Here is a 27,899-nt window from a genome sequence, read left to right on the forward strand (position 1 = left end):
ACAGAGAAGACAACAATAACAACGAAGAAAATAAGAGTAAAGAAGAAAAGGTGAGTGTCACTCTTCTAATATTTAAAGCATTCTGTGTTTTAACTCTTATTTATATTTTTAACATTTTTCTTCCTATATTCTGACTATTTCCTAAGTTTTATGGTGGTAGTAGTAGCAATCTGTGGTAGATGGGGGCGCTCACCATCCACTCACTCGATGTACTGCTGCTCTCAGTGTCTGCCCGTTCCTCTCCTCCATCCTTCTTTCCCTCCATCCTCTTCTGTCTTTCTTTCCTTCATTCTTTCCTCGTCGTTCTGCTTACGGATGACTTTACACTCCCTCCTCTGTCTTTCTTTCCTTCATTCTTTCCTCTTCCTTCTGCCTGTGGGTGACTCTACACTGAGTGACAAGCCAAGTGGTTTCCTGTACACCAGGAAACCATTTACTACGCTGGGTGGTAACCATGTAACCAAATTTTGGCGCCTGGTGGTTTTATGGGTAATTACGGCTTTCCAGTCAGATTGAGCCGGTGAAGGTTTATATCCAAGGGGTGGTTAGGGTTGATTGCTCACGTAATGCCACTCAGGGATGAGTGAGGCTGGTCACATCTTAAATGTCAGGACCAACTTGCCTAGCCCAGGGCTCGTACGCTCCTCATGGGGCAACGTAGGATTGGATGATGGATAGTAGTAGTAATAGCAGTAGCAGTCGTAGAAGTGTTGGTGGTAATGGTGGTGAGGATGCTACTACTACTACTTCAACTACTACTACTACTACTTTTGCCAATATTACTACTACCCTTCTAATGACGTCTTCTAATATATTACACTTACTACTACTGAACTGTTTTATTACGTCTAGAGGTAAGGCAGAGAACAGTAGGGTTGAGTGGTGGTTGAGTGGAGCAATGATCTTAACTCCCCCATCACACACACACACACACACACACACACACACACACACACACACACACACACACAATTTTCGAAAGACGGTAAATATTATCTAGGCTTCAAAACACACACACACACACACACACACACACACACACACACACACACGGCACAGTACGAGCTTGACTCATTCCTGTAAAGATACAATTAGGTTGGTAAGAACACACACACACACACACACACACACACACACACACACACACACAGTTAGGTGAGGTCAGGAGAGGCTAAGTTAAGACAGGTTACGAAAGGTTAAGTTAGGTTAGAGAGAAATAATAAGAAATAAAATGAAAGAAATGGAAAATCAAAAATCAAACAACGCGTAAGACAGCAAAGCATCACCATAACACTACCCAGCCGTAAAACTTTCAAAAATATAGAATTTACTTTTTAACCTAGATTTTCGTCTTCTTTCACGTTTCTCTGTGGAAGAAAAACAATACTACAGTTCTACATCCTTCCCATAGCACTTCTTTCCGACTGGCAACTTCTGACCCCCCTATACAAAATAACAAGCTGTCTAGGTCACATTTTCATGCCACTTAATTCTGACCTACCCAGAAAACGAACATAGGTCACTTTTTCATGCCGTGGAATTTTGACCCGGCTAGAGAAACCAAGTCTAGTGAGATGCCATATATGCGGAAGGCTCGTTGGGGAGACTGTGAAAAAACTGAAAATGAAATAACATGTTCAAAGCTTTGGAGGCTGTTTGGGACGACTAAACAGCCTTAAGATGCATTGATAAGGACGATAAGATAATGACGAGGGGTTTATAAACTCTTAAACTTTACGCTGATACCATCTTTGCCGAAAATAACTGGACACTGGGATAACTACAATGATTGATGTTATAAATACCTCAGCGAAACCAACCTCATGAATCTGGAGACAAGTTAAGTGGAGCAAGACTGACAATGTCACTTCAACACATGCAACAAACAACAAACGAGTGACGTAAACATTCCCGTGTCTATAATAATTTTCACCAAATATTTAACTTCTAATCTATGAAATTGTATTGCCGATAAAAATGCAAATTTATTGTGCACTGGAATTCGATATGAAACTGTTAGAATAATCTAAAGATTTAGAAATCTATTTTCTTACTTCGTTAAAATGTTGATTTGATAACTTGCAGGTATGTCAACTCCTAATGGTATCCCGCCCTCCTGTCCTCTTGACTTATTACGTGCCTTGGAGCGCTTATGTGTCTCATTATGCATCAACTGCACCAGGGAAGGCCTCTTGTGTTAATTTTATTACATATCGGACTACGCTGAGCCAGTTTAGGGGACTGAAGGAAATGATTTGATATTTACTACTATTCTGTGCATTCGTCGCTGAGTATATCCAGATAAATGCTTATTACATGTGTCAATGTGTATTGTTTTAATCAATTTTTTAGTACTGGGCAAAATTTAGTGCATGCATGCTTGATACATGTCACCAGAAGGGTTAAAATATACGAATATCTCGTGTTTGCCTCATTTAAAGGGTTATTACTCATTTAAAGGGCTATTTAAAGGTCCGAGGTTGTGTGGCCGCTTCATTTTATATATAGATGAATCACCGTCCCATGGCCGCTAATCTCCTCTGTAGGACTGTCCAAAATACTGTTTATTTTAAGGAATCATGTTAATATCTGTGTAACACCTTTAAATTTTCTTGCATGAAGCACATACGAATATCATAAAAGCGATATTCTTGTACTATCTTATCGTTATTTAAGCTGTGATAAGATAATACTGATACCAAGACGCGCATAGAACACCAATAGCAGAGAAGACTTTGTTATGGCGTCTGCTGCTTCAATCAGCTCCCAGGAAGAAGGTTTAGTTATAGAGATACACGGCTTCAGTTTGACTTATGCGTTCCATAATAAGTTTCTCATGTCGTAAATTTTGTTTTTCGTTTAAGGTGTATAGTGAAATTCCTGTGTAATTTAGATATACGAGCTTGTTTTCACTCTGGGTTAAAAGGTCAACAGTTGCCAAGTTTCCTATTCCTTGGCATTATGTAACGAGTAGAGTTATGTAATGGGTGGTATTTTGCGGTTAAATCCCACAAGCAATGGTAGTGACACGTAGAGGCCCGTGAGAAAGGTAGGTCTTCCCTATCTCATTTATTTTTTACTCGTTGGCACCTTAGACGGTCACCTTGTTCATATCCGGTCGGCTATTTTATCGCTAGTTAAATGTAGCTTGAATTATATATATGATACTTTTAATTTTACCATCAGCATCATATTTCCTTCTCCTGGATAAAATAATTTGGTGTTAATCATAATATAAGGCCAGTATTGTAAGCTTGTGTGTGTTAGTCATGATTTTTTTTTCCTCCCTAATGATTGCACCTTTCCCGGTATAATAATCATGTGACAGTTCTTCCATCCCCCAATCCATGGCAGGCTAAGCCACCATTAACAGGGCTTAAGCTAGAGAGAGGTGAAATACTATAGAATTGTACACCAGTAATAACTCAGTAACAACACACACACACACACACACACACACAAAACTGTATATGCAGAGTGTTTTGAATTGGAATGAAGATTTGGAAGGCTCGAGTGATATGAGAATGATTTTGTAACCCACATCACTGAGTATGTTATCAGTGACTTCTCTTCATTTTTTTTTTATATGGTCTCACCCCAACTGTTATGTGGGCATTATGATTAGGATGATGATTATAACGATGATGAAGAATCAGTAAGAAAGGAATATTTTGAAAAGATATAAGTAAGAGATTTGTCTGGTGTCATTTTAGTCTTGGTTAGTCTTTTTATTGTATTATGGTATCACTTACAACATTGTCAGTCTTATCTCTCAATCCCTTCTGACTTCCTGGCTTACCTGCAGACTCACGGCAGTATGAAATGAGTAGCGTGTCAAGAAAAAGGAGCCACGCGGAATCGGTGGCGGCAGTAGAGAGAGGCGACTACAGTTTAGCACCCATCACTCCCCCGCTTAAGAAACCGGTAAGTCTCGAGAGTTCACGGTATTGCCTGAGGACCAAAATTTAGTTCATGTTTAGTATTAGCCCCTTCAGCACAGTGACATGATTTTGACACTATTGTTTCTAATACCAGACATTTGTATTCAGCGATGGGGAGACTTTTCAAACTGGAGAAGTTGGATATAGCCTTCTTTATCCCTATCGGAGTAAGAGATCTTGTAAGTTAAATAAAAATCATCCAGCAGTAGACAAATTTTAATGAAAAATTTGTAATTCGATTGAAGGAGTTAACCCCCATTAATCTGAAGGTGTATTTGTAATTGTACTTAGGCCACCACTAGGCAGTTTTATTTAAGTTAGAAAGGGCCTCCAGTAGTGTAGGGGTTAATGAGCACTGTATTTAATGCCTCCAGGTTGAAAAGTCTCCCCTGAGGTGAATAAAAGTTCCTGGTAATAGTAACAAGGAAACACACTCAAAATATGTCATCAGAGTGAAGGAGTTAAATTGCTTTTGATTGGTTTCTCTCCACCCTTCGTGTATGGTGTCATTGTCTCTGTACAGTGTTTCAGTAACATACCGTATGCAACTGTGTTTTACTTACTGCTCAACATGTTACAGTACAGTATTGATATATGTATGACAGGGATTAATTCCTCCACTGTTGTAGAGCTGTAGCAAATAGAGGTTGTTAAGTAGAGACAGGTTGTCACTTTGGTGGCTCTAAAAAACTCACTCTCTTAAGAACCACACAAGAAAACTCTTAAGAATGTTACACTTTCACATGTTGAGTCACCCCATATTAACTAGGTATTTGGAGCAGCATACTGAGTCACTGTGTTCACCCTCATTTGTATTTACTCTTAATTCTGTAATTTGAACTAAAGTATTATTATGGTGTAGTCCATACCTGTTTGTATATCTGACTGTGTTCTTTTTGTGTATTTAGTAACATTTCACTGATTCATAGAATGTACTGTCACCAACAAAAATCCAGTTGCCTCTTGTGCTTTTCTTTCCATGGACACTGAGAATTGACTGGATAATTCAAAATAAGCAACACATGACTGATTTGTGGCCAAGTAAAGTCATCAGTGGAGGTTGTTGCATTTTACGAGGCTGATTTTCAATGTCTGTGGAAAGAGAAGCAGGAGAGGTAACATGACTTATTGCCAACTGTACATCATACACAGGAAGGTTTTATGGCAAGAAGAATGTGCTGTTGCCATATGATTATTATGTATGCAGTATGATTATTTTTTATATATGGGTATTTTATGATGATGTAGTTCAGTGCTGTTTATTAATGACTAAATTATATTGTACCCTGCAGTAAAGTACATGCTGCTCTTACTTCATTATAACTTAACTCTAAGGTACGTAAATCAGATGCAGGTTATATACAACATCCCATTGAACAAACATGTTGTAGTTATTATTTTATATGGTGTGTGCATTTAAAGGAGGTGATGCTGCTGTCTTTTTCTGGTTGATAATCCATAGTGTAGTCCAGCTAGTTACAGAGTTGTGGTACAGGTATTAGAGAGGTATGAACTGATCCTTTCTCTTCGATATCAAGACCAAGGATTGCCATACACAAGGGCCCCTATTCTCATCGAGTAAGGAAGCTCCCTAGCACCTCTTCCTTAGTAATTTATTTTTGATAGGGCTGGCTAATATGATTTTGTACATTATTTAAACAGAGTATGGTGTCAGCTTTTTTGCCATCACTCGCTAAGTGCCATAACTCTGGGTTCAAAGGGGCAGACAATGCTGAAGGCACCTGGCAGTTTTGTTTGCTTCACTTATTACATTTGGTACCGTCATCCCACCCTCTCCATCCTCCTTATATTGTTCACAGCTCAAAGCTGTTAGTATGTTGCAGGAAAATACTGTATATTCATTTTAACTAGGTGGATATCTTCATCATTTTACAGCTTATTTCCTTAGGCCAGTGGCAGAATAAGTTCCTGTACTATGGCACAACATCCTTCCCATAGAACTTTTTCATGATTAGCACCATATTCTAGTCATAGTCTCTTGTTACAGGTCAGTATTCAGGATGGAGGGACAGCAGTATTACACCTAATTAAATTGAACAGTGTACAGCTTAGTAAAATTTAAGACACATGTTAGGATGCAAATGAAGATGATCTAGTATTTGGAGACAGTTTAGTTGTTCACAGGGTCTTAAGGGAAAATGTGCTCTAAAGACTATTGCACCAGTTCTTCCCTTTTTTCAACATTTCTACATTCTATTTTTACGAGGGTGGAAATTATACATTCTTCAATTTCTCCTTTGTATCTTTGTGTGGTGTTGTATTTTAATCTTGCTGTATCCAGATGATTTTTTTTCAGTTTAGGAATGATCTCAAGTAGTAAACAGGCATTTTTTTTTTTTTTTTTTTTTTATGCGAGGAAGAAGGAACCAAAGGCCATGAGCCCGCAGTAACAGTTCCCTCCAAGAGAAAAACAAAATACAATAGAGAGCCAAATTCAAGATCCGATCATTTTGAGATGTCTGGACACACTACGTTTGAAAGACTGGAGATCAAATTAAATGTATATTGTATCCCACCAGTTAGTAATGTCGCTTCAAAATTGAATGCACACATAGAAAGAATACAAAGATATTTTTAGTAGTGAGGGGAAATTAAGGTTATATCTTATCCCTCACTTCTGGAGATAGGAAGAACACTAGTAGGAATGAGGGATTCTGGTTGGTTAAGGAAGCTTCCTAACACCTTTTCGTAAGCTGTTCATTTCTGGATGTAGCTTGTTAATATCCTTTTGTACATTAGTGTATTTATGCAGAGTTTGGTGGTATTGGAAGGATTTATGTACCACAGAAGAGAGCTGTAAGATGTAATAATCAAAATAAATTGCTAAGAAAAAGGTGCTTGGCGATACTGGAAGGATTTATGTAACACAGAAGAGGACAGTTATGTGTAATAAGCAAAATACATCACTTACGAGGAGATGTTAGGGAGCTTCCTTGATTGATAAGCATATGGACTTTTATCTTCCCCCATCAGTTAGAAAAGTCTGCCAAACTGAGTACACTTGTCTGATGATGGCAAGATAAAATCACCTACACATGTTTGTCACTGTCTGGAAGGGGTGAAGTGTACAAGGTCAGTTTCAAGAGGTCATTGTGTAACAGGTTGCTAGGTACCCATACAAAAGGTGTACTGATAATACGTGTGGTTACCAGGGCAAAGTGATAAGAAGAAAAATTGCTTAGGTTTAGATATGAGGTAATGAATAGGCCGTTCTCCCACACATCTTTGATATAAGTAGCCTTTTATTATTATTTTTTTTTTTGGTGTTGGTATTAAGTCTACCATAAAATGCAGAAACATTGCATGTTACTATTGCATTTTTTTAACCTGCAAAGCTAATTGTTTATTTCTGCAAATTTGCAATATTGATAGCCATTACTGTGTGTGGAAAAAGGTAACATATTTTAGAATACTTACTGTATCTGACTATCTATCTATCTATTGCCAGACGCCTCAATCCCCTTTGGGGTGGCCACAAACCGCCCAGTATTTTTATTATATATTGAAAACTAAAGAAATTGATGCCTCTTTTTCATTTGGCCCTCACTTATTTCTAGGATGTATTCTTAAAAAAAAAAAAGTGTCATTCACAGTTTATCAGTACGAGTGGGAACCTAGAGGTAAATTCAGTTTTGCATATTACAGGGGAAAATTGTGATGATAAAAATGATTATCAGTTTTAATGATCCTTTTTGCAATTGGTATATATTAATCACAAACCTTCTTCTTCTTCTTCAGGAAAATGCAACCTTAACTGATAGGACTTAAAAAAAAAATGCCTTCTGGTTTGTGATTCAGGAGTAAAACACACAAAAATCACTCATATTTTTAATTCAGAATAATTTTATAAGTCTCATAATTACTCCAAGTGAAGAAAAAGTGTCAGTTCATATCAGCTTAATGAGATTCAGTTTTAAGTAAGAGCTATTTGCATTTAGCTTCTTGAATCTGTTATTGTCTTTTATTAACATCGTTTTACCACCTCCATCTGATTTCACTCAGCTCATGCAATACCTCCTGTAGTGAAGAGGCTAATGAAGGCTAAATCTAACTCCTCCAGGTTGAAAATTCTCATGTGGGCTGAAGGACATGATGGTGAAGTAGAGTAGAATGAAAATAAGTTGTTGGACTGAAGACGTTAAAAGAGTTTGACAAAGGGTACAGTTGACTCCTCCAGTTTTGCATAGTCTCTCCTGAGCTGAATAAACACGTCTTGAGGTAGAAAGAGAACTGTAAGAAAAATGTCCTGAAGAAGAAAGAAAAACAGGTTGAAAAAATACACCTAGGTCATTGCACTGTAGATGCTAACCCTTTCAGTCTGATGATGTATTATTCATTTTAATCAGTCCACCACCTGATGATTTTGTGTAGCTTAGGACTGACTTTTCAGATTGGAGAGGTTAGATGCAGCTTTCATTACAGTAGTATGCTTAGTATGAGATATCTTTCATAATTAAAATTGTGAGCAGGTAGCAGTGTATCTGTTATCTTTTCACACTAACTTGGTCTAAAATTACCATCTCTACTTGTGGAATGTTCTGCTGTAACGATAGACTAGCACTAAAATATGATGCTGGTGATAAATAAGTGCTGTGGAGAGGAAAGAGCCATAGTTTTTTCTAATTCCACTTTTGGGTTATACAAAATGAAGCCATAGGTGAATGAAAATATGGATCAGATTAAGGTGAAAGAACTGTCGTATGTCACAGAATTCAAGAGGCCCGAGATAATATCAGGTCGTTGACACCCTGTTGTTTACATCAAATATCATTGTATAAGATGATCTGTTTGTCATTGCTGTATTAATGCATTGGATATACTACTTAGGTTTTCTATTGGTGGCATGATTAAGAAGCGAGGAGAGTTATGTAAGTTGATGACAGTAGAATATTTACTGAGTGAGAATGTACTTGACTCGGTGAGATTATCTTATCTCCGGCTTATGACAGTGTTTTGTTAGCTTGTTCTCTTTTCCTTTTACTTTTTACTTTTTATGGAGATAAAAACAAGTGACTAATCATTCATTTTTTAAAGATACTAAAATGTGTCATAGTTGCAGTGATGAATTGGGATTGCTTATCTTATAGTCCCTTCGTTTAGTTTAGTGTGGCTGATTTTGTTGCCCTGATTCATTTGCTACATCTTATAAATATTGTAATCAGACAGATGTTTGTACTGTATCACACTGACAGATGTTTTGAGAGTTGGCTGATTGACCTACAGGTATTCCCAATGAAGGTTTTCTTTTATTATATATATAATTCAGACCAACATTTGACAGTCCATTCCTTGAGGCCTAGCAATCCCCCTACATGCCACCTTCACATGTTACCAGTTGGACATTAATACCATCATCCACATTAAATGCATACTATAGCCATCACATTCTGGACTGATGTGGTATTAGTGGAGGTATTTTTATGTCACATTGGTGGGTCCAGTGAAAGCTTAGTTTGGTGTCCTTTCAAACAAGATATCTTTTCTCTAACTCCATGATGTCTTTTAAGTTAAAAAGTGGATGCATATGCATAAAACTAATATTGGAAAGAGGAAGACGAACCCCCAATTTTTTATGGGTCTGTGGTAGTAGTAGTAATAGTAGTTGTTCCCTAGGCAGTCTGGCCAAACAGCCCTGTTGGATCTATGGTTTTTAGGTTTGATTAGCTTGCATCCCATGTTGCAGAATGTAGGCAGCTTCAGTATGCCTTAGAGAGCAGAATACCGGTGTGCAAGAAGTTGAGAAGTACGAATACGTGCAAATGGTTAAACCTTTCATGTGGAGCCAGGATTTTGGGAACTTAGGTGGTGTTTGAATGGCTGTCTGATCTATTTTACATGGCTTGCTGTTGATAGGTCTAACCCATTTGTGCTTTTTCTTTCCTTATTTTCTGAACCCTATCTCATCGTAGCCTTAGATGGGAAAAAGGGTTAGGATGATGATGGTGACGAATTAGAAATAAGCGAATAGTGGAGCTGAGATCAGGGAGAAAAATGCATAAGGCCATTGTGGAAAGAGGTGTCATTGAGTGAGAGTAATGATCATACAGTCAGAGTGAAAGGAAAGGAGGAAAGGAAGATATTGTAAAAAAAACTGAAAAAGGTAGAAGTGGACTTGAAATTGTGCAGATATATTAAGAGATTAGTGGACCGAAGAAATGAATGAACGAAGATCAGAAATCAGACTTGACAGTAGTGATAGGAGAGTACAATTGAAGAATAAACAGAAAGGCAGTGTGGAAAGCAAAGAGGATGAAAGTAGTAGCAGGAGATAGTGAAGAGATATGTGGAGCAAGATGATGATTAAGAGTGGCAACACAGGAAGCCAGGCAGGAAATCATGACTTGAGATTAGTGATTGCACAGTATGAGTAACAAAAAAGTTGGAGGGTAATGCGGATATGGGGATGGAACAGTATGACTCGAAAGTTATACTGATAAATTTTTGATACTGGTGAAACACACACACACACACACACACACACACACACACACACACACACACACACACACACACAAGTAGTAGTTCAGGCCATAGAATGGAGATAGAGAGAAAGAAGTGGAATACCAGTACAGTAATAGATAATGAGAGCTTATCCTATTCAAGTTAGGTATATCATTAATATTTTTATGCTGAATAAAGGCAGCTGATTCACTCAGTTAATTAAGACATCCCTTCCTTGGAGGGGTTAGAAACAGTAAGCCTTTTGGTCATGCTAAATTTTATTATTATTATTGTTATTTTTTTTCATTCTGACTAACAACAGGATATTCTATTCATTTTAGGTGAAGTATATCCCAAACATTAATAGTTAAGAGAATTTGAGGAGTAGTAGTAGTTGTTGCAATCTTAGGCTCATCAAAATATGAGCCGATTGAACTATAGGCCGAAATTACCATTTAGCTCACCATCTTCCTTTTGGGGGATGGAGAGGAAGTTGAGAGAGGCATAACCAGGCAGTGGAGCCACCTGGTCATATCAGTGCCACCACCTGAAGGCATCCCTCTCCAGCACCAGAGTCTGAGGAAAAGGATGGATATGAAATGGAGATAAGAATCATTAAAGCCCAGGAAGGTATTAATTAGAGCAAGGGATTCATTAGGGAAAGGGATTAATTGGTTATCCTTGACCCTTTAATGCCAAAGACCAGATGGACTTTTGACTGTGGTGTGTTTGGCCTTATCTTTGGTGATGGCACACTGGAACCTATCAGTGCTGGCTAAGATGATACAGTTCCCAGTGGTCTAGACGCCTTGAGACATAACACAAGCCTTGTATTATCTTCTCCAAACAGTTGGAATAAGTTTGTGTATGTATTCTTATGTGTGTATTTTTTCATTATTGTATTCTTTTTACATTTCAAAACTTTTATAATGTATATACTGTACTTTATTATGTGTATTTATTTTTCATACAGCGTCATTTGATCCTGTGTTGTACAGAAAAAGGATTATAAGTTTGTCATAGTGAAATGTGCCTCATCTTTTAATAGTGCATAAGTAAAATAGAAAATAGAATACAGTGATCATTAGTCATATGTTCTGCTTAATAATTGTGGTTACTTTTAGTCTGTCAGTTTCAGTGGAACATAAACTTAAATGTCTTAAAATAATAGTCTTTGGTAGTCCATAGTATTTTCACTCATGGAGTTCCCAGGAGTCTTGCTGAGAGAGAAAGAGAAAAAGAAAGTTATTACGTACGTGTTATGCAGAATTACAACGTAATTGATGTTGTGACAAGTAATTGCCTCTTATTGTTCAAAGATTGTTATTATTTCATGGTATGTCATGATATATAGTCCTGGTATGGATTAGCAAATTTTCAGTTGTTAGTTGTGAAACAGGAAGTGCAGTATGATGTTCAGTAACACCCTCGTACACAACTTGAATTTCACTGTAACTGTAATTTAGAGAATGTGTGCAGTAAGCTCTCATTATATTGATTCTTGTTGGGATAAGTGCCTTGATTTGAATATTGTAATGCTCCTGTTATATTAGAACGCCAGGAAGTGCCATACCGCCACAGTGGTTATATATGAGCCCTTTTGAACCCTCCCACTTCTCCCCAGTAATTATATTAGGAGGGAATATTAAACACATTTCATTCTTGTCCTCAGAAATTGTATTAATTGGTATAAACCATATCTAAAGTTCAAAACTTTGCCTGTGGCCATTATTATATAAGAACATATCTTGAAGTAGAATTTTATGAGCTTTCCCACAATGCTCTTTTTAGTTTTTCATATTACCAGTAGTTCCAAGAAAAAAATATTTGACTCTGGGAGGGAGGAGAAAATTACTGGATGTTCTGTTTTGTGCTGGTGATGTTCCTCTGTGGCACGTTAGATTTTATTGATATCCAGTGTTAATGACAATTTTATTATTTTGATATTTGATGTGTCGCCCATAGCAGCTGCAGATGCATCATAATCCTTGAGAAGGTTTATGTAGCACCATAATACTTTCATCATTATTTTGATGATGATGACAATTTTTTTTTTTTTTTTGCTGACGAGACTTTCTGCAGATGTTGAAATTTATATTGTGTTAAACACTGTACCAGTGTTTGTTTGACATATTTAAAGTAAATTCTATGAATAATGATTATAAAACAAGTGCTAAGAAATAGAAGGGCCAATATAGAGATGAACTTACTGTACTCTAGGCAAAAATATAACAAAATCTGTATTGTGCACTGTATTGTTGTATTATGGAACATCATCATCATCTCTCACTCTGTGTCACTGTGGAAACCATGTAACAGAAGCATGAAAAAACCATCTGCAGAGTACTTTGTCTTTGCACTCACACAAGTAGTATTTGATGGCTGCAACCGTATGAAGTGATTAACAGCAGATAAAGGTTATTTGTATGCTGTATGCCTACTGTTTTATATACAGTAGTTTAATACTTGTACTTCATTTTATATACACAGTCATTTATTAAATATCTAAAGTAGATTTTTAAAAACTGACATTATACTAAAATTTGATGTATACTTACTTCCATCTTTTACAAGTTCCCTTGATCTCTGGAATTCTTTGATACCCAGACATTTGTTTCTTTAATAATATTTTGATTCATTCTCTGAACTAATATAAAAAAGCAAAAAGAAAATTTTTGTATCAGCCACATAACATAGCCTTCATATGTTCCCCCCCCCCTTCCCTTAATGTCAATAATTCCTAGACACCATTTCAAGTCATTCTTCAAATTAGTTAAATAGAAAAGGAAGAGGAAAGCTCCATCCCATTCACATTACCTCCCTTTTTTTTTTTTAATCACAATTTTTCTTTTCCCCTGCTGTCAGCCACATAACCCCACCTTCTAATTTATCTATGCTCTCAATTATATAACCTAGTCTTCTGTTTCTTTCCACTGCTAATTGCCTAACCCTTGCCTCATTTTTCCACATCAGCTACATAACCTCTGTATTTTTTCCACTCTTAATAATATAACTTGTCTTTGTATTTTTCCCTTTTTTCTGCTGCCTGCCACATAACCTCACCATTTTTTCCCCCTGCTCACAGACGTATAACCTACCCCTCCCCCTTCATTTTTTTTTTCCCCCTGCCATTAGCCATATAACCATGCCATCTGATTTTTATTTGTTTTTTATTTATTCATTTATTTATTTTTTGCCTTCAGCTACATAACCACGCCATCTGATTTTTATTTTTATTTTTCTGCCATCAGCCACATAACCTTGCTATCTGATTTTTTTTTTTCCGCTGGATGTTGTCCCCTCACAGATAACACAGGTGTCGGGGAAGTCGTGGGACAGAATGAAGCGTACTCGCAACCAGACCTTCCCAGCTACACCTCGTTTAGGGGTATGCTTGTCCCTTCTCCTCTACCCTTAGTTTTATTCTTCTCTGATTTTCCCTTATTTACCCTTAGTTATTTTCTTGTGTGCTTTCACTTCTTGTCTACTTTTCACATCTTTTTTTTTTTTATATCCATTTGTCTGTTCTCTTACATGTTTTGCTACTATTGGTTTCCTTTCTTTTGTACCCATATTTTTCTCCTCTCTGCTCAGTTATACTTTTTCTCCCTTTTCTAGCTGCTTTTCTCTCTTCCTGTATCCCCATTTGTTTTCTGTTATGCATTTTCTATCACCTCTACCCTCAGTTTTTTCGCTGTTCTGTTCTAGCATCAAATCCATTTCACCTCTGTCTTCATTTGTACTATATTTGTCCTCTCGCATATATCCTCATGTGTCTTCAGCTATGTTTTTTTTTTCCTGTCTTCTCCACCCTCATTTGTTTTGCTACGAGTGTGCCTTTCCTCTTTCCCCATTCTTCAGTATTCCTGTCTTCTCTCCCCTCATTTTCCTCTTTCCCCATTCTTCAGTATTCCTTTCTTCTTTCCCTTCGTTTTCCTCTTTCCCCATTCTTCAGTATTCCTGTCTTCTCTCCCCTCATTTTCCTCTTTCCTCATTCTTCAGTTTTCCTTTCTTCTCTCCCCTCATTTTCCTCTTTCCTCATTCTTCAGTTTTCCTTTCTTCTCTCCCCTCATTTGTTTTCCTGCAATGCTTCTCCATAATCCTTTGTCGTCACGTGTTTCCTGCCATGGTTTCCTCTCATTATCCTTAATTCCTCTTTCCCATATCCTTATTTTTTCCATCATGCATTTCATAGTAGTGTTATCCAGGCCACGTCTTTGGTAATAAAGATACTGTACCTGGTCTTCTGCTGTCTTTCCATTTCCTTAGATTTTAAACTCCTTCAATAATAAGTTGCTTTTAATTTGTACTTGTTACTTCCCAACATTTTCATCCAGTTGAAGGGAGTTATCTCAGTTTTAGTTCAATACAATGACATGTTTTGTTGATTTACTTCTACGTCCAGACTATTTTATTTATTTTTGGAAAGACTTCATGCAGTGAAAGCATTTGAAATCTATACCTAAATTTCCCAGGTGAGTTTGTGGAAGTTTTCTGACCTTTAGCTCTGGGACATGAGTTGCTTTCTTGCCATCTCGTAATGATTTTATTCAGCTCTGGGCAAACTTATCAAGCTGGGTGGAGCAGGTGTAAGCTTCATTTACCCTTTCACTACAGGAGATTCCCCCAATGCAGAATAGAGTCATTTAGAGATAAGAAAAATTACATAATCAGACTGATGGGGTTAAGGAACTCAGATATTCAGAGCATTCCTACCATAGCCAGGGATCAATAATGTGACCTTTTGATCAACATTCCACTCCTGCCACTTAACCACTTCTGTACTATGACATTTTCTCACTGTTGCTATCTCTGCATGATGTTGTTCACCTCGGGAGATAGCCTTTGAACTGGACGGGTTTGATACAGCCTTCACGAGACTGTGTATGGATGTGATCTTTCCTAACTTTAATAACATAATTTTAAAGTAGCAAGAATAAACTGTAAAAAGTTGTTGGGGAGCTGAAGAGTTTAACCTATCTATAATGATGCTAATTTACCTGAAAGTTTTTGTGCATAAAGATAAGTGTGTATGCCTTTGTAATTTGCACAGATCCAGAGTATTTTATCTGCCCCTTCAGCCACAGGATGTAATTTTCATTATATTTTTGCAACCATCAGAGGGCTTTTGAATGGGAGAGGTTAGAGATTTCCTTCATTAACCACTGCACCATGTTAAGTCTCCCTTCAGCTGAGAAATATTGACTGGAGGTAGAAGTAGTGGAATGAAGATGTTATCAGATTGGTGTTGGCCCTGATTTGTGACTAGAGGATTTTTTTTTTTTCTTTCTTTTCTTTAGCTTATTAATAGAAGTAATCATAGCTGATTCAAAACTGTGCTGTGTAAATATGTAAGAATTTACTGATAATTTCATGGCTTCATTGTTTGTCACATTTGGTTTTTATTTGTGCAGTACGGGTATAAAGAACTGGCTACAACAATTAATATAAAAATTTGGTTTGTGTAGGCAACATTTGATTAAGTGATATAAATTGTAATGATACCTGTAGTACCAGCAGGTATACATATGGGATGAAGTGCTAGCATCTCATCACAGTGGGGTCAGAAGCAGACATGTTCTAACACAGTGACACAGATTGTCAGATCCAGGACCGGATTAACCCTGCTGTGGCCTGGTAGGCAACACAGATGGTTGGCCTGCAACATACAGATCTCTTTTTTCCATTATTTCCAGTGAAACTTTGGCATGACCTATAATGGCCTTTTTTGATGGCCTGATGGGTGATGGCCCTTATTGGGACACTCAAAGCATATATTTTTTCCACTCTGGAAGTATGGATGGCCTGTGACAGGCTGTGGTCTGGTAGGCAGTTGCCCATTTTGTCTATACCTGGTATTCTGGCCCTGGTCAGATCATGTTTTATGTAAGAGTTGAGATAAGAACACTCATTTCATTATGTCACATTCTGGACATTTCATTTCTCGCTGCTAGACGTGATGCAGGTGGTAGTGAGAAGTGTTATGCCAAGAATGTGCGTACTGTTTACTTGGAGTGTTACTTTATTGATCGCATTGATGATAAAATCATTGTCTGTCATTAATGTAAAGTTCCCATATTCCTCACACTCATATAGATGAATTATTGAAACTGAGTGAAGATGATAGCAAGCCTCTAGTTATTGACATTTATAACACTTCTAATTATTATGGCACCTGTAATTAATAGATATAACCAGCCTGCATCCTGTAGAAGGGTCTGGTCAGCAATTATACGAAATGCTGAAGACAGATTTATCAACATTTCATTCTTCAGAAATGAGCATAAACAATTAAGGGCTTGTCCACACCTTCGCATTCTGTTTTAATGTGATCTTTAGTGCTGACATATAAGGTTACAGTATGGTGTTTGGTATCAGTGGAGCACTTAAAAATATGTGTTTGATGATTGAGTGCTTCTAGATGCCCAGTTGGAGTGCCATAACCATACTCTCAGTCCCAAAGAGGTGGCTGATGGTTTATAGATCTTGTAATGCCAGCAACGGAAGTACTGTGGTCATCTAATGTGAAATATACTGGACTGTAGTAGGTTGCTTGTGGTTTATCAGTCATGTAATGCCACGAGGGAAGTTAGCTAGTAATCTGTTCTAAATGCACTGGAACTATGATAATCTAGCTTTGGATCCCTACACCTACAATGGGGTACTGTGGGGTTAAGTTTAGTTTATGGTGAGAAACTGTTTATATATGTTTTATTCATCATTGAATTGCAGCATTTTGCTTTTTCACATGTTATTTTAGTGGATTTCTGTGTTCCCTTTGCACAGGGCTCAAATCAGTTTATGTATTTAGGAGCAGACTAATTTTGTGTTGATGGAGTATATGCACAAAGCTTTCTACAATAGTCTCTTGTTCCAGTCTTGATGCAGTTTTATTTGCACTAGAATCAGCGGACTTATATTTGGCTTGCCTTCCACGCACATACAGTAGGTATTTAGTTTCACCTTCATCGGGAATTTGTAAAGCATCTGAACTTTCATATTTGTTTTTTGTAAAGCATCTGAGCATCTTTGCTGTACAGTATATGTTGATTACGTGTTATTTTTTTATGGTGAACTATTTGGACTTCTGAAATTTCATGTAATGCTATTTACTTGTGATTTTCTTTCAGTTGGTTTATTCACGGTATATAATCTCTTCATTATTCCTGTTATACCTTGCTCTCCACTCATAGATTTTTCTCAACTGATTTATTTATACTTTCTTCATGTTTCCTATTTATGTAGGCATGTGAGTCGCAATATATGACGAGGGAATATTTGTCGAGGCTGGAAAAGAACATGGTAAGCAGGCCCCTGAGTGCTTGCCCAGTCCATCCCTGCTTCACCCTTCTTTTCCTGAGTGACCAGGCTTACCATAGTCAGTCTGTTTTTGCCTGTTGGAACTGAGATTCTTATATGACTTGAAGATAGTGTACAAAATTCCATCTGCATGAAATCTAATAACTCATAGCTGTGAGGTAGGCATGAATCTCCCTGGTTGCCCATCCAATCAACCCTCTGGTCTGCCGACAAACTGACCATCAATTGAACGGAAAGGGATTAGGGGTCTTTGTCAGGGTAGAATAGGTGCATTATAGATTTCAGTGTGAGTAAAGCTGTGGCCATGGTGTACACAATACTTTCAGTTTTGCCCTAACTAACCTTGCAAGAACTTTAAATCACACTATTCTTCCACATCACTTTCCTTGGTAATTCAGGTTTCTAAATTGCATGACCGCTAAGGAAATGATAGGAAACAATATGTACACCCAGACTCAAAAGTTGCCCTATGATTACACTACATCTGGTGTTGTATAATCTTTGGACAGTCACTTCCCTCTCATCTGACATATCAGAGAGAATTATATGCAGGTGGCTAAACATATCCAGCCTCTCTGTTTAGGAATTTTAGCCGACAGAGGGAAGTGAGAAGTAGAAGGGGTGAAATAATAGGTGAACTTTCATATCTCTGACTAGAGAAACATACCCAGTTTTTTGTGTAGTTCATAATCTTATTCAGCCCTGGAAAGTGAAAAGTAGATGAGGTGAAATAGTAGGCAGACTTGTCCCTAACTGTACCTGTTTATTAATCCACTCGGATGTTCGTCTTCTGCAATACTCACCCTAGGCTGTGTTATTTATCATTCCTGCAAAAAAGCTACCATGTGTCAGCTTGAACACTAACATCTACAGAACAGGACAATATCTTACAGGTGTACTGTTTCTCTTTATTGGCTTTCAGTGAGCAGGAATGAAATTCATGTGTGCTCTAATTTAACCCCTTCAGTCATGGGCATACTTTACCAAAATATTCCATGAGGACCAGAGAAGGAAGAGATTTGAGTCTTACGCTATTAGTACACACTTTAGGTTTCAGACTTGCTCAGTTGACACAGTGTTCACTACAGGCATGAGATAGCTGATAGCTTAGAACTTTAAAAATGAAGTTACAATTACGCCACTACAAATTTTACAAATCTCATCCTTAATGCAGCATGAAGATTTATTGTTAAAGTTCAAAATTTCTTTACTCAAAAAGGGGTTAATATTACAGCATTGAATTTGTAAGTAAACATTAATTGCATTTGTACCAATAGGTACTTTTCTTTCAATTTTTGTGAGACAGGTATGTACTTCCTGCAGCAAAGTATACTGTCCTGTCTTTGCATTGAGCGATTATCATTAACGAACATTAAAAAATGCAACATGATACATCCTTTGTGTGCTATTTGAATACTGTATACCTGTATTGTACAATATAATACTGTATATTTATGATGGTATGACTTCACATTGTCATGTTTTCTTTACATTATGAATGGTACAATTAAAAACTAACATCTTTAATGTAAATGGCTGCTTGTATGGTGATGTGAAGTGAAGCACAGGCAGAAAAGATGTGCAGCTGAAGAGTTTCCATTATTTTTGTAAATACAGTGTTTTTGCAAGTTTAGCAGACATCCTTCAAGTGTGAATATAGTATACTGAACTTTACTGTGTGAATCAGTGTAGTGTTTGTGTGGTAAAAAAAAATAGTGAATTCTGCTAATCATTAATACTCTAGCATTATACTGTACTACAGCACAGTTTAATAGGTAGTTTACAGCTTTTTCATTTCATATTAAGATGTTATTTTAATGGGGTGCTTCTGTAGTTTAATTGGTTTAAGTATGTGTACAATTTATCCATCATCCATTATAATAGAAAAATGCAAAAGGTGAATTGTGATGGCAGCAGTTGATTTTTAGTTGTGTATTTGAGTAATGATTGTTGGATGTATACTGTACTTAATGTGATCAAATAGGACATTGCACCTACATTGATAATATTGGTAATTGAATGGGATAGCATTATACACTTCCACTAGTATCATAATAGTGTATGTACATCAGAATGTATATCATTGTAGAGTGTGTGTATAGCAGTGGCAGAAGTGAAGAATGCCATGGAAGAATTGAAAAATGTGCAGACTTTATGAATTACATATTGAATGGTTAATTGTGCCCCAAACCAGGGTTGGGCTGGTCATAGTAATTCTTCACTTGAAAATGTAGATAAGTTCCTAGAAATTATTATGTGAAGTGTTTAGATGCCTGGTGGTTTGGTGAATTGAGGCACCACAGCTGAATGTGGTCTGTAGTGGTCTGCTTCCGAGGGATGGTTGGGATTTTCTGGTCTTGCAATACTGGAAAAGGGAGAGGAACTGATCACTCTCGTATTGTATTTCTGGGCTGCATTGCGTAGCCCTGGGTCCCTATGCTCTGAATGGGGAAGTACTCGATTGGGTGATGGATGGATGGAGGGAAAATGTCTCGCTGTAAAGGTTATGATAGACTTTCTTTTTTCATTTTAAAAGTAGGTTTAATTAGGGCCAAGCTGTATCATTTATATTTATTGAAGAAGTGAAGTGTCATTACTAGTTTGGTTGTGAATCAGTCATAAGGGTACACAATTTTGTATCAGCAAAAAATAATTCATAAACCCTGGTGCTTCCATTCAGGATCATTTTGACTGCTTATTAAAGAAAAAAATGGGGGTACTGAATGAAAAATATCCATGCATAAATGAAAAGCTTTATATTGGAAGGAAACATAACCAAACTTGTATCCATATAGGGATTCTGTGCAATGCTCCTTCATTATGTCAGCAGGTTCTGTGTGAGTGAAAGAATGGTTTGTAGGTTGCATCTTATTTTCCTGTTATTTCTGTTATTTCTTTCATAATCCATTTTGCCTCTCCTTTTCATGTTATTTCTGTCATATCTGCATAATCTTATAATTTTTTCTTTTTTTAACTCTTGATTAGATGATGTATGGATGTATGTAAACTTTCTACTAATCTAATACCCTCAGACAATATGCAAGCCAGCGCCCTTCACAAACGACGAGGAAGCAGTGAGGGAACGGGAAGCCTGCGACTATTCCACCAAGATCACCCTGGAGATGGCCCGAGCTGGCACAGCCCCCAGACCCATAAGAGTATACGCTGATGGCATCTATGACCTCTTCCATCAGGGCCATGCAAGGCAGCTCATGCAGGCCAAGAACCTCTTCCCTAATGTTTACCTTCTTGTTGGAGGTAAGTCCATTGTACTCCACACTTGTTGTATTGTGCATTGTTGTCATGTATTCGTTCATTCATTCATCCATACAAACAAAAATAACAATTATTGTGGATGAAAATATTCGTATGCTTCATTCCAATAATTAATAAGTCTTTAGCGGTAACTTTTGAAACCCAGTGATATGATATTTGGAGCCCAGCATACTTCTTGTAATATTATAGAAGAGTTTTATAAATTCCAGACTAATAATAGGATCAGTATGACATGGCAATGATCCAATACTGTACAGGTATACCTCAATATATGATACCTCTAGATGCGATACTCCAGCTTAATGATGGGGGTAGAAATACCACCATACCTAACGATGGCCAAACCCCAGTTTAACGATGGGTTTTGATTTTTTTAAAACTGATTTTGATGATATATTAGACTAAAATTGTGTGTTTAGTTGATTTATAAACTGTTTTTAGACTTAGATTCATGTGTTTTAGCCATAGGTGGGGTGAACATTGTCATTTTGTGGTACAGTTTACCAAGCTTGATTTTTTCCAGACATATTTGATGATTTTCAGACTTTATTTGTTGGTTTTAGTGAGTTACTTTCAGGTGTTGGGCTTAGGTTAGCTTCCTTGACAGCTGTTAGGCCATTTAGATTGGCTTTAAACCTGTTTTTGGGCTCATCTGGGTGGGTTTAGGGCTGGGTTGTGGGGGACCAAGGCTCAAAAATGCATCCCTATACTTTACATGTTAAATCTACCCCAATATACGATACCTTGCCTAACGATGGGTTTTTGCTTAACCAATTGCATCATTAAACTGGGGTATACCTATATTTAAATGTAATACTGTACACATGCTGATAATATTACCACTTGACTAAATCATACTGTTCTCACTTGGCTAAATCATTGCATTCTCAACTCACCCAACAGTTAACAGTGACTCATTAACCCATCGGCGGAAGGGAAGGACGGTAATGACGGAAGATGAGCGATACGAGGCAGTCCGTCATTGCCGCTATGTTGATGAGGTGGTGCCTGATGCTCCCTGGACCCTGGATGATGAATTCCTGGAAAAACATAAGGTAAAGTAGCTAGTCTTTTGTATATAATGTGTCCTTCATATAATTCATGTTATGTTTTTTAATTACTGTATTTTTTTTATGTATTCATCACCATCATCCAGACCTCTTTTCCCACCCATGACTGGGGCAAAATAAGAGTCCAGAGAGCAAGAAGAACTTCAATATTCTCTGAACCTTTGCCAGCAAGTAAAAATAGAGGGTGGGGGACTGCAAATCCCTGCCACCTCATTTAATTTATTCTTGTATTTAACTTCTGCTTTGTCACATTCCAGGCATAGACTCAGTAATCCATTCCCTAAAGCCCAGCAGTCCTCCTACATGCCACATATCTTCAATTGTCTCCACTTCAGCATGAATGCTTACCTTCATATGAATACACTGTCAGTGTTAAATATATTTTATACATTTGAAGTAATGCATTAATCCTCATCCCGCTCTCATTTTCCAGATTGACTTTGTAGCACATGACGACATCCCATACACAACCGGGAGTGCGACAGACGTTTACGCCCACATCAAGGCACGAGGGATGTTCGTTTCCACCGAGCGCACTGAAGGAGTCTCCACCAGTGACGTTGTATCCCGCATAGTGAAGGACTACGATGTTTATGTCCGGCGCAACTTGGCTCGGGGATACAGCGCCAAGGAGCTCAACGTTTCTTATATCAATGTACGAGAGGTTTTAGAATGTTACTTATGATGTAGTGTAGACTTTCTCTGTTGTGGTGACTAAAATTGAGTGTTATATTTCGCAAGGCAGTGTAGGAGTGGTTTCAGAATAATACCATTACAATGCTGGGAGGTAACCATATGGCCAACACATGTTTGTTCCCTAATGTGTTAACAAGTGGGTTGGCAGAGGGTTAGTGTCCCTCCCCCTAAAATAACTAAGTCAGAGTCAAACGGCCACCCCTTATGGGATTATAGCGTCTGGGAATAGATAGATAGATGGAAGACGTAGTAGAGTACAGTAGTGCACCAACTTTCGCTACAGCAGGATTCGCAGAATTCACTTTCGCGGCATGCACCAAATATTCCCTAACTTCCACTTTCGCTTGAAAAAAATCGATTTTCGCGCACAAATTTTGGGTTTGGGACAATATTTTGAACTTTGAATTTCCTGCCCCGCCCGCCCGCAACCCACCGCCATCTTGAATGACGTCATGTCAACACTCTGTCCACCCATTCCCGCCATTGTGTATGAGCGTGCTAGCTCCATTGTGTTGGATTCTCACGGTTCAATGGCCTCTACTATACAAAGGGAAATTCAGCACAGAGTGGAAGTGTTGCATCAAGTTGCATCTGAGGAGGCAGAGAGAGAGAGTGGTAGCGAGGCAGCAAGAGGTGGCGCCAATACATCTGGCGTGGCTAAATAAGCCCGCCACGCGCCTCGAATACTTACCCCCAACATCCATTAAACACCTCAACCTGGTCTCTGTGGTATGTTTCTCCTCATATAATGTGTACTGTACAGTTTTTATTGTTTGTATCTCACAATGCAATGTACAATAGTGATTTGATGTACTGTATTGCAAGTGAAAATGAAAATCTGATGTTACTTTAGGATAACCGGGAACCAATTAGCCTTTTTGCCATAAAGACAATGCCCCAACTTTCGCTAATTCCACTTTCGCGCATTATTTTTGGACCCAGTTAGGCGCGAAAATTGGTGCCCCACTGTATATGATTTGTGTTGATACTGCTGGTGTCTGTAATATTGAGGAAGGTGTGTGTAGGTTTAGTGTGTTTTCCAGTGTATATTATGATCCATTTTTTGTGTGTGAAGACCTACAGTGCCCAGATAAGTCAGATCAACAGGGAAATTTTTTATTGTTTCATATGAAAATTTATTTGTTATTTATTGGATGATTGCAAGGCTTGTGACAGTAATTATAAGTCTTAGAAAGTTTATTACAACAGCTGAATTATACAGATGATAGCTTTTGCAGTACTTTAAGTGTTTTGATTTAGTAACTTGTCTATATTTTTGATAGACACCATACCATTTTCATAAGCACTTTATTGTTTGCAGCATTATAGAGTCTGTAAGAAATACTAGTTTTTAGTCTTCTGATTTCTATATTTTACATACATGATAGTAAATTGGTGTCATGAAGGCTGAATTGTTGGTACTGTGCTGTACTTTAATTCTAACCTCCGTCTCATTCCTTCAGGAAAAGAAATACCGTCTACAGAACAAAATTGATGATCTGAAGAAAAAAGGGAAGGAAATGATGGAGGACATTGAGGGCAAGCGCACAGACCTGATATTAAAGTGGGAGGAGAAGAGTCGGGAGTTCATTGATGCCTTCCTGATGCTGTTTGGGAGGGATGGCCGCCTGACGCAGTACCTCTCAGAGAAGAAGGACTCGGTTATGATGGCTCTCTCCCCACCCTCCTCACCCAAGCCGGGATCACAGTCCTCTGAGGAGTGCAACAGGTGAGGGGTCTTGGTAGAACTGATCTGTATTTTCCTAATCACTTAGCTATGCCTACTATTCAACTGCATCAACTTCACACTTAGGATGTGTGTCACTTTCCCCCCTGACTCTTGGTAATTAGTTGGATGGTGATGGCACTCTCACACAAAAATTTGAAAAGCTGGCTGGATTCTGAAAATCATATCACATAGTTTTGAAAAACTTTGCCTAATCTTGTTGTTTATTGTAGTGAAATGGATCAGTATTTAAGTCTGCAGCTGAACATTAACCATTATGTCACAATGTTCTACTGTTGGTATTTTCTTTGCAGCCCGCCAGCCAAAACCTCCAAGTTTGATTTTTCCAGCCGGGCCAGAGCCTCCTTAGTGGATGATGATTACTCCGATGATGAGGAGCCAGGCGGTATCTGAGACTAGCTAACTATCCCTTCCCCTTCTCCTCCCTCTTTCTCCTTATTCCACCTCAACCTTCACTCTCCCACTCCTTAAGCTCCACTCTCCTACTGTTTAAGCTCCACTTTCTACATGTCACATAGTAAATGAAGATGTAATAAAGGAAAGAATCTGGAAGACATTACATCATCCCTTTTTCCCATCTCTCCTTTCTTTCCCACCCACCTTCACCTCAGGCTCTGCTCTCCTACTTAATTAGCTCTACCTAACCACATCATATGGTGAATGAAATAGTGTTTAACCCACTGATACGGCTGATGTCTTTTTTAGCTTATTCTTGCTACTGCCAAATGATTTGAAGAGATTTGTTAGGCAGGAAACTCAGCCACATGTACAGTATATAGAATCAGAGTCAAAGCCAAGACCTTCACAGTTTTACATATCCCATTGCACGTTTTAGATTTTTATTTTTTTCCTTTAGCTTCCAGTCCATAGAAAGCATCAGCTGTACCATGGCCAAGTTCAGTATGGGCATACTTTATATGTATTAAGGCTTTTTCTAACCCCTCCAGGCCAAAATGTTTGTCCTAGTCTAATTTCAGTCATCATGAGATAGCAAGAATAAAGTAAAAAGGACGCCTCCGGCCTCTGTGGTTTAAGTGTGGTTAACTGTCAATGAACACTTCTCAAAGCAAGTACAGTATATTTGATGTTTAAAGAGAATAGATGAATATTAACTCATGTAAGAAATAAAAAACACTACATACTTATTGCTATATACCTCATTTTTTCTTTAAATTATTATTATTATTATTACTTTTTATTTTATATATGAATTTTCTGCATGTATGGTTGTGTAATATGATTAATCAAATTAGCTATGGATGGCACGCACTGAATTTTATTTTTAGCACTCTGAATAAATGTTTGTCATTTTAAATGAGGCACTGACGAGAAACCTATGAAAATCATTGCTGTGCACCCTGGGTGGAGCAAAGCTGCCTCACCTGGGAGCCAGACCTCCTCATATTTCCCTGCATCTTGCCTTGGGGACAGACCCTGGTCTGACCTGGTGAGACGCTATTTACCACAAGGGAGTGCTGGTTCGGTGTAGAGTGTATGTACTATACTGTACCCATCAACGGCCCCACAGAAGCAGCTGCTTATCTGTGGTTGGCAGTTCTGCTCAGCCAGACAGGCGTGGGTTAGGCAAAAACAACAACAGTTAATGAAGATTATTAAAGTATTCAAGGTCAGTGCCAGTGTTTAGGTTATGCAGTATGAACAGTCCATTCAAAAACATGCTTTCCTTTAAACAGTTGATTCATCATACACTTTCTATCATATTTATGCACATGCATGGTTGTAGAACTACAGGCTTTAATATGTGGACTCTGTGATCAAATGGCATTCACCAGACTAGAAGCAGCTTTATATGGTTTCCAGTAAGGACTTGGAAATGTAAGAGTTTTGTGCATGCATTCCGACAGAAACAAGTTTGTACTGTAGTATATATATATACATTATAAATATCAGTCTGATATATGCATTTTTGTTAGCCTAAATCATATTCCAGGACGCTCAAGCATCCACCTAGACTTTATTGTAAATCCTAACAGTTGTCTCCATGTTCTTACCATTGTAGGAACCTGTCTGATATATTACAACATATTTTTCTCTTTATATCTTGTATATCCACATACAGGTGCTGGAAAATGATGCCTTCATGTAGTGGCATTGATGTATCTGGGCAAGTCCACTACCTGGTTATACATATGTCCCTCAGCTCCCTCCATTTGCCCAGAAAAGAGGATGGTGGACTATGGTAGAAGGTAGCCTGCAGTCCACCAAGCTCACATTTGGATGATCCTGGGGCCATAGTAACATGATATAGACATTATTTTCATCACTTCCTTATGATAATCTGTTAATGTTCCAGGTAGAGGAATTTAATAGTTAAGAAGAGGTGCTAACAAGCCTCCTAAAATGTCCAAAAATACTGCCCTTGGTATGTGTGGATATCTGTGGACAAAAATACATGTACAGAGCCTTCCAATATACTGTTAATCTATTCATCCTGGGTGCAGTCCCTGTTAGTTTTGTGTTACTGCAGCCAGACATTTATATTTACCTTTGGAAAGAGGAGGCTGTGAGTTTGGAGGAGGGTGACATGAAGGCAGTTTGTTGTTGCCACCCCTCATGCAATGAAGGCGTCTGGCTATAGATGGATAGATGGAAAGACCTCTGCAGTGAAAGGGTTAAGGAAGGCTGTATCTACCCTCTCCAGTAAAATCTCTCTTTGATTGAACAAATTTGCCTGGATACACCGAGAATAAATTCGAAAATACTATAATCAGGTTCAAGGAGTTAATTTATTTTCTCGGATGATACACTTTATTTTCTGGTGTTGTAACTCGCTTTTCTAGTGTTCCTTGCAGCAGGCTATTTTATTTACATATCAAGAGACTTTTGGAGCTAAAGGAGTTAGATACACTGTAAAGTAGCCATCATTAACTCCCCTCACTACCAGAGATCTGTCCTAAATTGAATACTGTAGACGTATCTGATGGTAGCAAGAATTCAAAAGAATACGCCGGAGTTACAACTGGTCAGAGAAACGTAGTAGAAATTGGTATGATGATCCAATTTCCCCTGACTGATGGTGATCTTGGAATACAGGAGCCCCAAGGTGGTCTAGAGGTTTGAATGCTCCAGTTGGAATGATGGCAAAGCATGGGTTCAGTTCTCAAGAGGTGACTAGAGGAATTTTGATCATATAATACCATAGAATGCATAAGTTCCATTCTCAAGAGGTGACTGGAGGGATTTTGATCATATAATACCATACTAGAGAAGTAGGCTTGTCATCTGTCTTTAAACTGTAGCCTAGCCCTGAACCTTCACCTCAAAGGGGATGAAATAGGATTGGCTGTCACTATTCCATTTCTAACCAGGCAAATGAACAACACAGCACAGTAAGCATCCTAACAGCAAGCACTTCTCGTAGCTTCT

The 27,899-nt window shown here is 38.0% G+C and overlaps 1 protein-coding gene across 3 annotated transcripts; it reads left to right on the forward strand.

The window, feature by feature from the left end:
- Positions 1-2,734: 2,734 nt before the first annotated feature.
- Positions 2,735-26,428, forward strand: LOC145398143 (choline-phosphate cytidylyltransferase B-like). Of its 3 annotated transcripts, XM_080271088.1 has the most exons (8): positions 2,735-2,777; positions 3,806-3,924; positions 17,649-17,705; positions 20,756-20,981; positions 21,903-22,054; positions 22,503-22,724; positions 24,229-24,494; positions 24,806-26,428. In XM_080271088.1, exons 1-8 carry the CDS (start codon positions 2,741-2,743, stop codon positions 24,903-24,905), a joined length of 1,179 nt encoding a protein of 392 aa, XP_080127214.1. In that variant the 5' UTR covers positions 2,735-2,740; the 3' UTR covers positions 24,906-26,428. The 3 variants fall into 3 exon arrangements, with proteins under 3 accessions (XP_080127214.1, XP_080127215.1, XP_080127216.1); XM_080271089.1 differs by lacking the exon at positions 17,649-17,705; XM_080271090.1 differs by lacking the exons at positions 2,735-2,777; positions 3,806-3,924; positions 17,649-17,705 and adding an exon at positions 13,716-13,791.
- Positions 26,429-27,899: the final 1,471 nt, after the last annotated feature.

Source organism: Coenobita brevimanus, chromosome 44 (assembly GCF_032717465.1).
Source record: "Coenobita brevimanus isolate Jiangsu-jjx chromosome 44, ASM3271746v2, whole genome shotgun sequence".
NCBI classification, from domain to species: Eukaryota; Metazoa; Arthropoda; class Malacostraca; order Decapoda; family Coenobitidae; genus Coenobita; species Coenobita brevimanus.

Excerpts from the sequence above, each read along its gene's own strand:
- LOC145398143 (XM_080271088.1), top strand. The coding sequence starts at position 2,741 with ATGGCGTCTGCTGCTTCAATCAGCTCCCAGGAAGAAG. Across the intron at positions 20,982-21,902 it reads TGTTTACCTTCTTGTTGGAG|TTAACAGTGACTCATTAACC; the intron begins GTAAGTCCATTG and ends CTCACCCAACAG. Across the intron at positions 22,055-22,502 it reads AATTCCTGGAAAAACATAAG|ATTGACTTTGTAGCACATGA; the intron begins GTAAAGTAGCTA and ends CTCATTTTCCAG.